Source organism: Neofelis nebulosa, chromosome 9 (genome assembly GCF_028018385.1).
Source record: "Neofelis nebulosa isolate mNeoNeb1 chromosome 9, mNeoNeb1.pri, whole genome shotgun sequence".
Taxonomy (NCBI): Eukaryota; Metazoa; Chordata; class Mammalia; order Carnivora; family Felidae; genus Neofelis; species Neofelis nebulosa.
Genome location: NC_080790.1, coordinates 136,244,184 through 136,260,024, shown reverse-complemented (window position 1 = coordinate 136,260,024; position 15,841 = coordinate 136,244,184). Strand labels below are relative to the sequence as shown.

The window sequence follows — 15,841 nt, the reverse complement described above, 5'->3', positions numbered from 1 at the left end:
TGCAAGCGAGGGAGGGAGGGGCAGAGAGAGAGGGAGACACGGAATCGGCAGCAGGCTCTCCGGGCTCTGAGCTCTTGAGACAGTGGTGTTCGAGAAAGTCTGCAGACCTGACCACGCAGTGGGGCGGCCAGTGCCAAGGCCCGTGGGTGCATGCGCTTTGCACTAGATGGTGGGTGGGCGTGGCCCCCAGCACTTCCATATACCCACTCAGGGCCACAGGCACTCCAAGCATATTCCACCCGTCGAAAGTTCCAGAAGTTAAGTAACTTGCCGAGGTCACCCTGCAAGCAAGTGGTGGTCGAGGCCAGGAGGGCTGGATGAGGCCCGCTTCCTTATCAGCCATTTCACAAGAGAACTTGGGTTCGTGCTAAGGTGCCTGGGAAAAGCTGCTGGAGAGTTCTGAGAAGGAGGGCCCCACCAATTAGATGTAGCTTTTGGAAAGCGTGAGCGTGGAGGGTGAATTTTCGGGGGACAGCCGGGACAAGGCGGGTGGCCGCGAGGCTTGCAGTTACCCACGTGGCCACGAGGGGGCTCTACGGCTCTCAAAATTGTCCCACCCGGAAAGCCCTCACCCCGCGCAGACTCATTGGAGTCTCTAGAATGTTCCAGGTGTTAGGGTGCAAGCGGACATGCGACCTCGCCGCTTCATGTGGTCACCGAAGGCCGTTTGGTTACTGCCGGAACCGCCCAGGGCCCAGGGTGCGGATGGGGAGCCGTGGCCGGGTGCTGCATCTGATGGCACATGCAAGGTCGCAGGGTCAAAGCCAGTCGACCCGTTTGCTCTCTCCCCTCTGTTCATCCTGCTGACCCCGCCCCTCTCCTCCCCGCGCAGGAAGGATGCCTCTGGCCCTCGGAGAGCACCGTGTCGGGCAACGGAATCCCAGAGGTGAGACCCTGTGCTGCCACCACCCCCCCCTCCCCTGCCTGTCCCCCAAGGCTGCTGTTGTGGACGCCTGAAGGCCATCGTCCCAGCAGGTCCCCCTTTCCAAGCCAGGGGCGCCTCCCTTGGCCGGAACGGCGTGGCTGCTGGCCCACACCTCTGCCCTTTTCCAAAGAGTCGTCGTCCGCGGCTGCTGGGATCACCCAAGCCGGGACGTAACGCTCTACCCGCAGGGAGTGGCCCACAGCATCTGCAGCACGCGCGGACGAAAGTTGCCCCGATTTCAGCCCTGGGATGATGCTCCCAGCCCGGGGAGGGGGGGGCGCCCCGGCGTCAGTGCGCCGCCGGACTCCGCGCGCTGGGCGCCGCCACCTGCCGTCCCGTCCCCTGGAGAGCAGGGCCCCGCGCCTCGGGTCCTGCTTCGGGGGCGCGGAGGGACCCTCACTCCGCTCCGCTCCCCCCCTCCTCCTTCCAGCCGCAGGTCTATGCTCCTCCGAGGCCCACCGACCGCCTGGCCGTGCCCCCCTTCACCCAGCGGGACCGCTGCCTCCGCTTCCAGCCCACCTACCCGTACCTGCAGCACGAGATCGACCTGCCGCCCACCATCTCGCTGTCGGACGGGGAGGAGCCCCCGCCCTACCAGGGCCCCTGCACCCTCCAGCTGCGAGACCCCGAGCAGCAGCTGGAGCTGAACCGCGAGTCCGTGCGTGCGCCCCCGAACAGAACCATATTCGACAGCGACCTGATGGACAGTGCCATGTTGGGCGGCCCCTGCCCTCCCAGCAGTAACTCGGGCATCAGCGCCACGTGCTACGGGGGCGGCGGGCGCATGGAGGGGCCGCCCCCCACCTACAGCGAGGTCATCGGGCACTACCCCGGGTCCCCCTCGTTCCAGCACCAGCAGAGCAGCGGGCCGCCCTCCTTGCTGGAGGGGACCCGGCTCCCCCACGCACACCTCGCCCCCCTGGAGAGCTCACCCGCCTGGAGCAAAGAGAAAGATAAACAGAAAGGACACCCTCTCTAGGAATCCCGGGGCCGGGGCCGGGGCCGGGCAGCAGTGAGTATAGGAAAAAAAAAAGAAAGGCAAAACACTCCGCACTTCCGAAACCAGAAGACAGAGGAGGACCGGGCGGCACCCAGAAAATGTGGCGCGTATCCATCCTTTCCCCCTCTCTCTGTGTATAAATATTTACATGTTCTGTCTGGTCTGAATGCACAAGCTAAGAAAGCTTGCAAAAAACAAAACAAACAAACAAAAAAAAAAAACCACGTTTCTTTGTCGAGCTGTGTCTTGAAGGCAAAAGAGAAAAAAGAAAAAAAAAAAAACCTACCCTAGTCTTTTCTGTTCCTAGTTGAGCTGCGTGAGTGAATGCTTATTTCCTTTCGTTTGTTTATGATGATTTCACTTAACTTTAAAGACCTATTTGCACAAAACCTTTGTTTAAAGATCTGCAATATTATATATATAAATATATATAAACTAAGAGAAACTGTATTGTGAGGGCAGGAGTATTTTTGTATTAGAAGAGGCCTATTAAAAAAAAAAAAGTTGTTTTCTGAACTAGAAGAGAAAAAAAAAATGGCAATTTTTGAGTGCCAGGTCAGAAAGCGTGTATTACCTTGTAAAGAAGAAGAAGAAGAAGAGAGAAAAAAAAAAAAACTACAAAGCAGGGGTTTAGAGTTATTTATATAAATGTTGAGCTTTTGCACTATTTTTTAATATAACTATGTCAGTGCTTGTTTGATGGAAACTTCTATCGTGTGTGTCGAGACTTTTAAGGGAGAAGCGGCGGAATTTGGCAGCGGCCGGCCGTCTGGCAGAGGGCGGGCTCTGCACGGAGTTGGGGGAGGCTTCCGGAGGGGGCGCTCTTCCTGCGTTAAGTGGAAGCTTCTGTCTAGCGATCGGTTGTTCCCGCCTCATACGTTCCCCACCGAAGGAGACGCATTTCCCCCTCTGGGCCGGCACAGCCTTTGGATGGCAGACGAGATGGGGAAATCGGTCACCCAGTGCCCGGGTGGTGGCTCTGCCTTTCCCCAGATGAAAATAAACTGTTCCTGAAGGATCGTAGTTTTTCCTCCTGTTTTTTAAGCATGAGCCCCCTCCCCCTCCCCCCGGGAAGGGGCCGAGGCGCCCCCTTTGCCGCCGCCGCCGCTCCCGGAGCACGTTGCCGGGACCCGCCGGAGAGGTTGGGGTGGCTGCTTTCTGCGCGGACGATCCGGCGGGTCCAGGACTTCTCAGCTGAGGCTAGTGGAGGCCACCGGCAGATTGGAAAGGCCCCCGAGGAATCCGACCTCATCCCTGGCTTTCTCTTTACGTAGCAGTTCCCACCGAACGAACAGGACACCAGAGGGAAAAAGTGACACGCGCAGGTGTCTCCCAGGACACGACAAAGGGTTAACGCGAAGAAAAACCGCACCAACAACGGGGAAACCGGTGTGAACCTGTGCTTTATGTTTTCAAATCAGAATTGAATTCTTTACCTCCTCCCCCACACGTCCGTTCCTCTCCCCGTGGAAACAGTCGTGTTTGGCGTGTTCGTGTGTCTGTTTTCCCAGCATCTGTATCAGATACGAGTCTCGTTTGCCAGGATTTTGCCGAGTGGATTTCGGGCTGGCTGGCGCTGTGCAGGCGAGGGCGCGGGAGTGGGCACACGTGTGTGACAGTGGCAGGCCGGCCAGCGTTGGGGGGGTCGGGGCGCCCCTTGGGATCTACTGGTTCACATTCCAGGGGGTGACCCGCCCCCCCCCCCCCCCCCAGTCCCTTCCTCCCCGAGCTGTCTTTTCCTTCTGGAAGAATGCTGTCAGACTAACACAAGAGAAGGCATATGGGCAATAACTCGTTTCTAAGCAACTTTTTTATTACTTAAACACCTGAGAACAGTTTTGAAGTTCTGACCATTTGAACTCTATTTATATACACATTTTAAGAGCGTGGTGACCAACAGATAAACGCGGACTCTGGGCGTTCGCTGCTGACCAGCCTGGCAGAAGGTTCTTGTACTTTGACAGTAAAAAGCTGCCTCTCCGTGGGGTCCTCGGCCTAAACTTCGCTCCTCTCTCAGAGAGGATGCCTTTCGCAAGTCGTGCTGAGAACTCGGTGTAATTTGTCCTAAAAGGTACAGGGACACGTTTATAGATTTAAAACAAAACAAAACAAAAATTTTTTAAGCTGTATCTTTCCTTTCCGTGAAGAGTCAGTCTCCCTAGTGCCTTACTGAGGAAGCAGTGTCCTCTCATCACCGGTTGGGGGGCATCCCTGGGCAGTGTCTCAGTCACCCCCGCCCTCCCCCCCCCCCCCCCCCCGGGGACTGGCCTTTCCACTCGAGGCTTCTCGAACACCCCCATAGCCCTCTCGGTGCCCGGTCCCGCCCGCCCTCCACCGTGGAGGCGCCTGGCCCAGCCAGGCGACCCCCTCCTGCCCCTCCTTCTTGTCACCTACTGGGTCCAGTCCTGTGCCGACTCCCGGGCGCGTTGTGAGCCCGGACGCCGACCTCGTCTGCCCGGGCAACGTCGGGCCCAGGCGTGGCCCCGGTCTCGGTGTGGATCCTGTTGCCTGGCGGTGTGGTCTGTGTGGGAGGAAGCAGGAGTGTGGCCCCCTGACCTCAGCGGGCTTGAGGGCAGAGGGCGTCTCCGCGATCACATCCCGGGACCGCTGGGCCTCAGGGCCCCGGGGTTTCATGCCCAGCACAGGCCCCTTGCAGAGGCTCCCGGCAGAGAGGCCGGGGGAAGTCGGGGCGCATCCCGAGAAAACCGGAGGGGGGGAGGTGTTTCTGGAAACTACCGCTAGTGCTAAGCTCTTGGTCTCTGGGGGTGCACTCGTTCCCTCCAGATGCGGGCCGCCATGCCCTTGTCGCTGAAAAGGCTCTGAGCACCCCTCGGGAGGCCCCCTTTTGCCAGTAAAAAGTTTGGGGTCCTCGGCAGTGGCTGATTGGAGGGGGACCGGGTGGGGCTTTCTCTTGTCCTCGTTTCCCTGCTTCTCAACCACATTTCCTCCCGAGGAAGAGCATTCCCCCCCCCCCCCCCATAAAGCCCGGGTCTCCGCAGGCCGTGTCCCCCACAAAGTGTTCTTTGCAAGGAGCCGAGACTCCCCTCGCCCCCCACGTCTAGTGAACACCAGGCCAGGGCCAGAACCGAGTCTGTCCCCTGTCCTTGTCTCCTCTGTGAATGGTATGTTTCGGAAATTGTTCCCTACGTGCCCACAAAGCTTCCAGATCCATACGACATCCCAGCGATCAGGAAAACTACACGTGTCGTGTCGTTTTGTTTTGTTTGTCCTGGAAGCCGCGCTTCGAATTTTGCTGTACTATAGAGCCCAGAAGGACACGCCTTCTCGTTTGCCTGCCCGACTCCACGGCGGTGTGCTAATGGCACGCTTTTACGTTGCGTTCTTGGCGTTGAAACCGCTCTCCTTTGCAGCCCTGTTTCCCGAGTTCTGTTCAAGTTAAACTCATGTAAATTCCCCGTGGCACGCTGGGTGCGGCGCCCACGTTGCTGCCACGTGAGACTCTGTATTTGGATGCCAATCCACAGGCCTGATGAAATCGCTTCTTGTGTATCAATAATCATTAGTGGCAATGATGACTTTCTGAAAAGCTGCAATACTTATACAATAAATTTTACAATTCTTTGGAATGAGGCTTTCTGACTTCTTTGGTCACATTCACCTACCCCCCGCCCCCACGCCCTTCACCGCCCTCGGCAACAGTCCCAGGGCCCATTTAGTAGGGTGCGGAAGAGCCCGCTGAACTTCTGTGGGCCCTTGAGCCATCTCTTGGACCTCTGTTCCAGTTCAGGCAGCCTCCGGGGAGCCCAGTGAAGACACCAGCTCAGGCAGGGGGTTGTAATAAAAGGGGTTACAATTAGCCCACCGCTTTTGTTAATTGGGGCGGAAAGAGTTTGCAAGACACCGGCTACTTTTCCTCCCTCTTAGAACATCATCCTTCTCTGTAGCGTGCCAAAAGCTCTGATAAGTTCTGCAAGAAAGAAACTACCTGAGTTGGGTCCCTTCCAGAAGTAAACCCTGAGGCATGGGTTTGTGCTAGGGGATGGGTCAGGGGCGCTCCCTAGGGGAGACGGTTAAGGGGATTGGGAAGAAGACCGAGAAGGAGGAGAAACAAAGCAAGGTGGGGACGGTTTTGGACACAGTCCGTCTCAGCCTGATCCCAAAGGTCCCAAAGGGACCTGTGGGGACCTCTAGGGGGTAAGTTGCTTCCGCATGAGAGGTAGACTCTCAGATGCTCCTCGCTGTTTGGTGAGGCGTTTCACAAGCCCCCGGGGCGGCCCTGAGGGGATGTTCCCAGGTACCCACCATTAGAAACACGTGGAAGCCGGGGAAGGGGAGACAGGACCTTAAAAGGGATCGCAGGGAGTCTGAGTGAGCTACCCACAGTGCCCCTCACAGAAACTCGTGTTTCTTTCTCTAAATAGAGCCATCTTTAACCTTGACCAGATGGTCAAGGTTTTTGAAAAATCAGCCCTAACTGTTGACTCCCCAGGGATGACCGTTGTTTGGGCCTCAACCCCAGGGTTCTGTAAGCTTCTGGAGCACAGAGCCCTACAGTCAGGGCAGAGCTTGGGGCATACATCTATCTTACTTGTTTCCTTTCTGTGGTGGAGGAAAACCTCAGATTACAAAAAATAAATAAATAAATAAATAAATAAATAAATAAATAAATAAAAATAAATAAATAAAATTTTTTTTGAGGAAAAAAACCCCAAAGAGCTCTCTACTCTTCGGTATTGTATGGTAGAGGGACACCACGGTGTTGTGTGTGCCCCAGCCTGGCTCCAGGGCCTGAGTCCTCTCATTAGCGGTCACTCTCCTTGCCGGCCCTCAGTCACCTCGTCTGCAGAAGGGGGTGAGGGCAGAGCCTGTGAGCTGGTTGAGAAGGGCGTCTCGGGTTCTAAACGAAAAGGACACCCTCCCCACACCTTGCCTTCAGCTCAAGCAGATAGAGCTGAATCGGTCCAGAATAAAGGTAGAGATCAGAATGCCTACTACCTACTGGGTGAAAGCCCGTGCCAAGTTCTTGACTGAAATTGGCTGCTTGTTTGGGGAGGTCTCATCTCTCAATCATCTGACTTTTTTTTTTTTTTTTTTAGCACAGCCGCATGCTGGGTGCTGCTCGGGGGTGCCAGCACACAAGGCCCAACCTCTGACCTCAAGGAACCCACCTTCTGGTTCTAGAGACGGACTGGCACCACAGCGCCATCCGGTGAGGGCAGGAGAGTGTGCTGTTAGGGTGAGGGGAGGCTGGATTTCAAGCCCGGAGATGTTAGGGGGGGAAGGAGGGGAGAGAGCGAACCAGGTGCCTGCGTGGGCAAAGTCCAGGAGGAGACTTAGCAGGGCCCCTGTATGGCCCGGCAGAGCGCTGCCTTGGAATCTGTTAATCCTTTCTCTAATAAGTGAGCCAAACCCGACTCAGGCTGGCTTTAGCAGAAGAGGGAATCGTTGACTCTTGTAACTCAAAAGCACCAGGGAGAGCGGGGCGAGATTATTTGCCGCCAGATCCAGACGGGCACACTGTGACGTTAGGAAGATGTCTGTCTTCACCATCAAAGGGCGCTCCCCCTTACTGATGTCCCTTTCAAGTAGGTTCTCCCCTCCCGGTACCTAGCTTCTCCCCAGGCTCCTTTTCTCACTGCTCTGAAGCAAGTGGGAAGAAATTCCTTTCTAATTCTTCCAGCCAAAGTCCCAGAACTGGATCCCATTGGCCTGGCTGCGATCATGTGCCCCAAGCCGAGCCAATCAGTGCAGCCCCTCTGCCTTGCTCTGATTGGCCAGGGAAGGCATGCTCTGATTGGCCAGGTTTCAGTCACACGCCCTGGAGGCGGGGCCGGCTCTCTGCACTCCACCTGCGCGGAGGAGGGAGAGCGAGCGCAGTCCGGAGGAAAATTGGGGTGATTTCGTCCAAGATGGGGGGGTCTGGGTGCCAGGGTGCCCAGGGGGCCGGAACCAGCAGCTGCAGGGTCGCCGGACAGGCGAATGCACGGACCCTCAAGGAAGAAGGCTTTGGATGAGCGTCGCGCAGCCCGTGCGGTCAGCTCGGCACCAGGCGAGGCGGGGGGACGCAGCCCCAACCAGCCCTGCCTTTTTCGGCTGCTTCAAGTTGGTTTTGAGTTGATATTTGTTGAAATTATTTCAGCATGTGTGTCTGGCTTCCTGTCTCAGTCGCAGGCATAGACGGAACGTTCGCAGCGAGGAAGGCTGGGCGCGCCAACAGGGGAGACAGAACACACAGGAAGCCCGTGCCAAAGCGGCATCGCGTTTTCTTTAACACTTTGTACAGTTGTACCGAAGGAAAAGAACTGCGGCTAAAAATAAAACAAAACATTATAAGCTTCACAAATAATTTGGAACAAGTGATGGATTTAAATGTGCGAATACATTTTTAAAATAAATACCCGCCCCCTCTCCCCCACCCACCCCCTCCCCCCGCCCCGGCCCGTCCCCCCCCCCTTCCCGGTGTGCGTGTGCCCCTCTCCCCGTGCCCTCGCCCCCTCTTCCCTCCCTCCCTCTCTGTCCCCACCTTGCATGACTGATAGCCCTGAAAGTGGAGGCCTGAAATCATGATGTTCATCTTATTAAAAGGCTTTTATTGAACTCAAAATAATTAAATTTGTCTTTAAAAGCATCCAACTCAATTGAGTGAACAAGTTTAAAGATGAATTTTTAAAATGCATGGACTTTGTTAGACTCCTGCCTGCTGTTTGCAGCCATGGGCAGACGCAGAGGAGGGGAGCAAAGCGTAGGGAACCTGTGGCCATTTGATCTGGATTCAAATCCCCCCCCCCCGACCCCCCGACCCCCCCCCCCCCCCCGTCCCTTTCCAGCTAGTTAACCCTTCGGGCTTCTGTTTCCAAGAGGAGTAACTTGTGCAGAGAACCGTGGTCCGTGTCATCGATGCCTCCCCCGTGTCCCCCTGGCCCTTTCCCTTTCTGTCCACACGGGCCCACCCTCCAGCCGGTTCACTGGAGTTCTGCTGTCTGAGGCTTTCTCTGGCTTCTGAAATCTTCTCGGCCCGTCACGCCGCGGACCAGAGGTGCCGGGGAATGGATGCTATGGGAGCGGCCTCTCCCGGGGATGGGACTAGGGGATAAACACCCCAGCTCCTTGACCCTCAGGCGGGGGGTGGGGGGGGAGGATCACCACGGACGATACTCCGCATGCTCCCAGTGTTTTCAGCGAGCTTGAGGCACTGGGCACCAGAAGCGCACTGACGTCACCTGCCTGGTGGCACACCCCTGATCGGGCGCCGTCCTTCCCCTGGCCCCCTCCCCACCGCCTCCCAGTATTTGCTGGTATCTCCTGGTATCTCCTTCCACCGGAAAGTGGAAGTCAGCAAAGGAAGGAAAAGGGTTCGCCGAGCAGAAGGTCCAGAGGGGCTCGCGCGCCCGCGCACGTGTGTGCAGGGCCGTGGGCGCCTGTTCAGTTGTGGACACGCAGACACCAAGTCTTTTTTTTTAAGCCCATGTATCCAAAATAGCATTTCGACGTGGAATCGGCATAAAAACTGTTCATGCAAAAAAAAAAAAAAAAACCTTAAGTGTTAGACTGTCTTCGAACTTGGCGGGTTTCCGTGCCTCTGAGCGCTTGGCCCAGTGCTCTGCTCGCAGGGGCCCCGGTATGGCCCGGATGTTTGTACCCCCTAAATCCATGCCCTGACACCCTATGCACCCAACAGGACGGTGTTAGGAGGCGGGGCCTTTGGGAGGTGACTAGGGTCTACGGGAGTCACGAGGGTGGATTAGCGCCCTCAGAACAGTCACAGGGTTTCCTGGGCCCCCTCCATCGCCACGTGAGGGCGCAGCCGGAAGATGGCCCTCTGGGAGCTAGGAAGCGGGTCTCACCGGATGTTGAGTCCCCGGGTGCCTCGACCTTGGACTTCCCAGCCTCCAGAACAGTGTTGTTGAAGCCCTCCGGTCTGTGCCGTTTTGTTATAGCCGCTGAACTGGTTATAGGCAACTGATCGAGGCATACCCGGTTAAAGAAAGCTTACAAAACAATCAAGTATCAACTTTCCTGTCTCTGATAGGCTCGATGAGTCATGCTCGGTGGCGCAAATGTTTAGCAGAGAAAGGAATGCTCCTTACGCCTCACAGCCGTATGGCCACATACCTGCTCACAGCGCTGGAAATAACTGCCAAGAGCTTAGATTCTAGAGCCTGCCGGTCTGGGCTGGCGCTCCATCTTAACCACTCGCGAGCTCTGTGATCTTGACCGCTTTACTCAGTAATCTCTCTGTCTTGTCTGTAAAATGCAGGTTTAATATTACTTACCCCTCCCTTGCAGGATTGCCAAGGGTTCAGTGAAATAATGGAAATGGGGTCTCTAGCAAGCTCTAAGTAAATACGGTTGAACCTTGAACAACACGGGGGTTGGAGGCACCAAACATCCTGTGAAATCAAAAATCCATGTATAGGGGCACCTGGGTGGTTCAGTCGGTTAAATACCTGACCTCAGCTCAGGTCACCATCTCGCGGTTCCGCGAGTTCGAGCCCCGCACCGGGCTCTGTGCTGACAGTTCAGAGCCTGGAGCCTGCTTCAGATTTTCTGTCTCTCTCTCCCTCTGCCCCTCCCCTACTTGTGCTCTCGCTCTCTCTCTCTCAAAAATAAATAAACATTTTTAAAAAATTCATGTATAGCTCCGACTCCCTAAAAACATAACCAGTGACCAGTGTGCCTGGGTGGCTCAGTCGGTTGAGCGTCCAACTCTTGATTTTGGCTCAGGTCATGATCTCAGTTTGTGGGTCCGAGCCCTGTGTCGGCCTCTGTGCTGACAGTACAGAGCTTGCTTGGGATTCTCTCTCTCCCTCTCTCTCTGCTCCTCCTCCGCTCGCACTTTGTATCTCAAAATAAATAAATAAACTTCAAAAAAACCCACAAAAACCCACCAGAACTAGTGACCAGAAGGCTTACTGATACCATGAACAGTCAGTTAACATGTTTTGTATGTTAAACAGACACGTTTGTTTGTGTATAGTATTATATACTGCATCATTACAACAAAGTAAGTTGAGAAAAGAGAATGTTCCAAAGAAAATCACAAGAAAGAGACAACAGATTTACCGTACTGGATCGCATTCACCAAAAAGAAATCTGGGTATAAGTGGGTCTGCACAGTTCAAACCCTTGTTGTTCGTTAGGTCAACTCTTGGAACAGGAAATCCTTTTTCAAAAAAGAAAGAGGGGCGCCTGGGTGGCTCAGTCGGTGAAGCGTCCGACTTCGGCTCAGGTCATGATCTCACGGTTTGCGGGTTCAAGACCCGCATCAGGCTCTGCTGACAGCTCAGAGCCTGGAGTCTGCTTCCGATTCTGTGTCTCCTTCTCTCTCTCTCTGCTCCTCCCCTGCTCACGTGCTCGCTGTCTCTCTCTCTCTCTCTGTGTCTCAAATAAATAAATAAATAAATAAACATTTAAAAAATTTTTAATAAAAAGTTACACATTAACATGTAAAACTGTTCTATTCTCGACGCAACCCCTGTCCCCCTCGCCACACCCCCATCCACAACCCAGGAGGGGCCACAAGTCCCAGAAGGGCAGGACTCCTGCCCCTATGATGTGCGTCTCTGCAATTCCCCCATCATACTTTCTGGGCATAGAAGTCTCAGCATCTCAGGCCTATGGATGTTTCAAGAGCCTTTGAACATGTTTGAGCCCCAAAATATGGGGTGGGGAAAGGGAAGGGCCACACACTGCAAGGTCAGGATCCATAAATGTTTAATTAAATGTCCAGGAAACCTAGCGTTACGTCCAGCTCATTAATCGCTTCCTCTACTCATCATAAAAATGTCATTACGCTTCATTATATTTGAAACGAATTTATAGGTGAAATCTTCTCATGTTGCCAGAAATCCCAAGAACACTGGACGCCCAGTGAAGAAATCATGGCCAACTGTAATTGATGAATTACTTGTAGGCAAATAATTTTGGTAGTAACATCATCGAAATCTCTTTTGATTATCAAAATAAACGTTAGATGTGAATTCATTCCAGTACACTTCTTGGGATGTCGGGAAGGGCTTTCTGCAGAGAGGTGGGGGTGGGGAGGAAGCGAGAACAGCCTGGTCGTGGCCTCACCTCCCTCCCCTTGCCCGTGTCTCTCGCCAACCTTCCTCAAGCACCACGGCTACCTTTCCCCAACTCACCTTGGAGGAAAATCTCCCAGTGGCCTTTTCTTTGTTCCCAGCGAAAAACCTCAAGTTTCTACCACGGCCATTGATGCCCCCGGCCCCTGCCTCCACCCCCCCCCCCCCCCCACTCCATCCCGGCTCACTTTCCTGGCCAGCACAGCTGGGAAAGGTGGGATACCCTGGACTCGGCCTGAGCCACTCGTCAATCTTGAATTGGGCAGTGTGGCCTCTTCTACGGCTGGAGCGAGATGCAGATCCAGGAACCAGCGAGGGGAGGCCTTCTTCCTCCCCCACCGTGGGCCCTAGCTCCAGGGCTGGGGTGAAGAAAGCACAAAGCATTAGTTGCTGAAAGACCAGAAGAAATGGGGACAGCTCTGTCAGGGCAGAGAAGGACAGCTGGGGATCACAGAATGATGATATGAGTGGCTTCTGTTTACGGAGCTCGTACCATGCGCCCAGAGCTCCGGGAGGCCCGGATGTGTGACTGAAGTAATCGAACTTCGACAATAACCTCAGAAAGGTAGTTGCTGCTTTGATCTCCTTTTCCAGCAGGAGAAACTGAGGCTGGGAAAGAGTAGCGACTTGCCCCAGGCCCTCCTCTAGAAGGTAGGGGTGCCACAGCCCGAGCCCCACGTCTGTCCAGCTCCGGTGGACGCAGACGATAAATAGAAACCCACTGAGCTCTGAGCTCTGCCCTGAAGGGCGGCGAACAGAGTCAAGGCCGATCCGGACGGGGGGTGCCACGGAGAACCCACTGCCTTTGACAGAACGGCTTCCCCTGGTTTGGTCCTCACCCTCTGCTCATAGCTCCTGTAACCGTGTGCAGTCCCTGTCTGCCCTGGCCACCTCTGGATCTCCGGCCTTTGCCCCCGACCGAAGACGCATCATTACCCACATTTGGTGCCTTCAGACCTTTCCAGTCCCTCCCCCAAAGTGAAGTCACAGCGAAAATGTGAAAATAACATCCAAGCTGCCTGGTAGAAGGGAGACTGGGTTTTGCCAACACAATGTGCAGTAAAAATATCTCTTAAAAGAGAGAGAGAGAGAAATTTAAAGACTGGAGATCAGTAACATGTAATTATCATCTGGTTTGGGCGGAGAGTTCTAATAGTTTCCAGAAAAACACAAACCATGAAAAAGGAATGTGCTTTCCAAGGCAAAAAGAGATTTGGGCTCCGGCATGCAGTGGCCCCATCTTGGAACTCCTGTGGCCTCTGGGGCCCTTCCCACGCAGAGGAGGGAGGCACCTATTCCCTTCCTCTCCTGGTTTGCCTTCCGCACTGCACAGGAGGCTCTGAAAATGTGCAGATTGCCCTTGAACTCAGCCTCGAGTCTGCTCAGTAGATAGGCTTTTGTGAGTGGCCATACCTACAGGCGCAGAGGGAGTATCCAAGCTCCTTCCTTGGGGGAACAACAGAGCTTCGAAATGGCAGGGACAGCTTGCTTTCCTCCAATACCTGTTGTCTCCTATTTTGAAATCATAACCCCCCCCCCAATTTTAGCTCAGTGCGTTGTGACCCAGAAAAAGCACCATCTCTCCTTCCCTTCCTTGCTGGGGCATGGTACTAACGGGATGTCAGTTTCACGTGTGTGCAACTTAAGATACTTATCCTTCTTCTTTTTCTTCTTTCCTGCTGGAAGGAATGCAAATGTGATGGCTGGAGCTTCAGCAGCTATCCTAGATCATGAGGCCAACCTGGGAATGGAGGCCACAGAGGGCAGAACAACAAGATAGCGAGGCCAGAGACCCAACACCATGGTGTGCCACGCCAAACCGGGACCGCCTACCCTACCGTTATGGGAGAAAGAAAGAAACATCCGCATTGTGTAAGCCACTGATATTTGGGTCAAAGACAATCTTTAGAGTTAAAATTACCTTGACCCAGCAATTGCACTACTAGGCATTTATCCAAGGGATACAGGTGTGCCGTTTCGAAGGGGCGCATGCACCCCCATGTTTATAGCAGCACGATCAACAGTAGCCAAAGTATGGAAAGAGCCCAAATGTCCATCGATGGATGAATGGAGAAAGAAGATGTGGTCTATATATACAATGGAGTATCACTCGGCAGTCAAAAAGAATGAAATCCTGCCATTGGCAACTTCGTGGATGGAACTGGAGGGTATTATGCTAAGTGAAATGAGTCAGTCGGAGAAAGACAAAAATCCTCTGACTTCACTCATATGAGGACTTTAAGAAACAAAACAGGGACATAAGGGAAGGGAAACAAAAATAATCTAAAAACAGGGAGGGGGACAAAACAGAAGAGACTCACAAATATGGAGAACAAACTGAGGGTTGCTGGAGGGGCTGTGGGAGGGGGGATGGGCTAAATGGGGAAGGGGCAGTAAGGAATCTACTGAAATCATTGCTTCACTGTATACTAACTAATTTGGATGTAAATTTTAAAAAATAAAAAATAAAGTTAAATCAAAAAAAACCAACAACCGCCACAGCAAAATTACCTTGAAAACCTCTTAAACTGCGAAACGCAGTTCAAGACAATCCAGATCTTTTAAGTGAGAGCCCCACCCCACGCGCTGAGACACCCCCAAATTCCAGACATGTGATGGAATGCTAGGGAATGCCTTGGGTGTTTGTTTGTTTGTTTCTGGTGCCTAAAGTTATATTGCAAAGATGCATCGTGTCACATTTTCCAACTTTGGCCGCCCTTGAGAGCACCGAGTGTTAGATGGGATGCGCTTTATCTTATTTATCTTATTCATTACCTCTGTGTTATCATTAAAGAAACCAAGGCCCAGTGAGGCAAGGACCCAGAGCTAGGGAAGGACAGGGCTGTAGCTGGGACCCGCCTCGGAGAGGAAGGCACAACCCTTGTCTGGGTGCACCTCCCGGGGGTGCTTGGCTTTCCTACTGGTTCCTGCTGCATGGGGCAGGGAGGGATGGGGACACAGGGAGACAGGGGCGTGAAGGGACAGAAAGGGGCCATCCAGGGGCGCCTGGGTGGCTCAGTCGGTGAAGCGTCCGACTTCGGCTCAGGTCACGATCTCGCAGTCCGTGGGTTCGAGCCCCGCGTCGGGCTCTGTGCTGACCGCTCGGAGCCTGGTGCCTGCTTGGGATTCTGTGTCTCCCTCCCTCTGCCCCACCCCTGCTCATGCTCTGTCTCTCTCTGTCTCAAAAATAAATAAAAAACATTTTAAAAAATTAAAAAAAAAAAAAAAAAGAAAGAAAGAAAGAAAGAAAGGGGCCATCCAAACACTGTCCAGACAGACACAGGCCATGAGGGTGCCAGCCTCCACCACTGAAGCACAGCTCGACCTTCCAGAAGCGAATCTGACCCTCAGGATTCAGCCTGACCCGCAACCCTACATAGGCGCCCGGCTCGAGGCTGGGGTCTCAGGCCTCTACCCTGAGAGGTCAGCAGCATGCAGGGAAGGAGCCAAAGAGCCCGGGTAAGAGAGGCCAGGGAGGATGGGCGGGAAGCCCGGAGTGGGACCAGAGTGGGACCAGACGGAGTCGGGGTTTCCCTGGGAGATGGTGACGGGTGGGAGGTCCCCCTACATCAATGAGACCACGAGCGGGGCCCCGGGGTCCAGGTTGGTGATCGAGCGCCACCTGGTGGCCCGTCGCGGCACGGCGCCCCCCCAACCTCCCAATGGGGGCTTCCCCAGAGCCTCCTCCCTGAGGGCGCCTCCGCAATCACCCTCCACACCCCCGTTACCCCGCATTTAAAGTCAATATTGCCGATTCCTAGGCAGAAACAAGTTTTCGGTTTTACCCCAAAGAAGAACAAAGCACCATTGCAATTTCCTGTTGCTACTGAGCGTGTCCCACGAGGCAGGGGCAGGGCGCAACCTCCCCTGGGA

The 15,841-nt window shown here is 54.3% G+C and overlaps 1 protein-coding gene across 3 annotated transcripts in view; it reads left to right on the top strand.

Moving 5' to 3' along the window:
• The window catches only part of PMEPA1 (prostate transmembrane protein, androgen induced 1), a 55,196-nt gene extending 51,156 nt beyond the window's left edge, over window positions 1-4,040 (top strand). For all 3 annotated transcript variants that reach the window (XM_058686067.1, XM_058686066.1, XM_058686065.1), the window contains exons 3-4: window positions 833-886; window positions 1,356-4,040. In XM_058686067.1, the coding sequence (XP_058542050.1) occupies window positions 833-886; window positions 1,356-1,904 (603 nt within the window). In that variant the 3' untranslated portion in view covers window positions 1,905-4,040. The remainder of the gene's footprint in view (window positions 1-832; window positions 887-1,355) is intronic.
• Window positions 4,041-15,841: the final 11,801 nt, after the last annotated feature.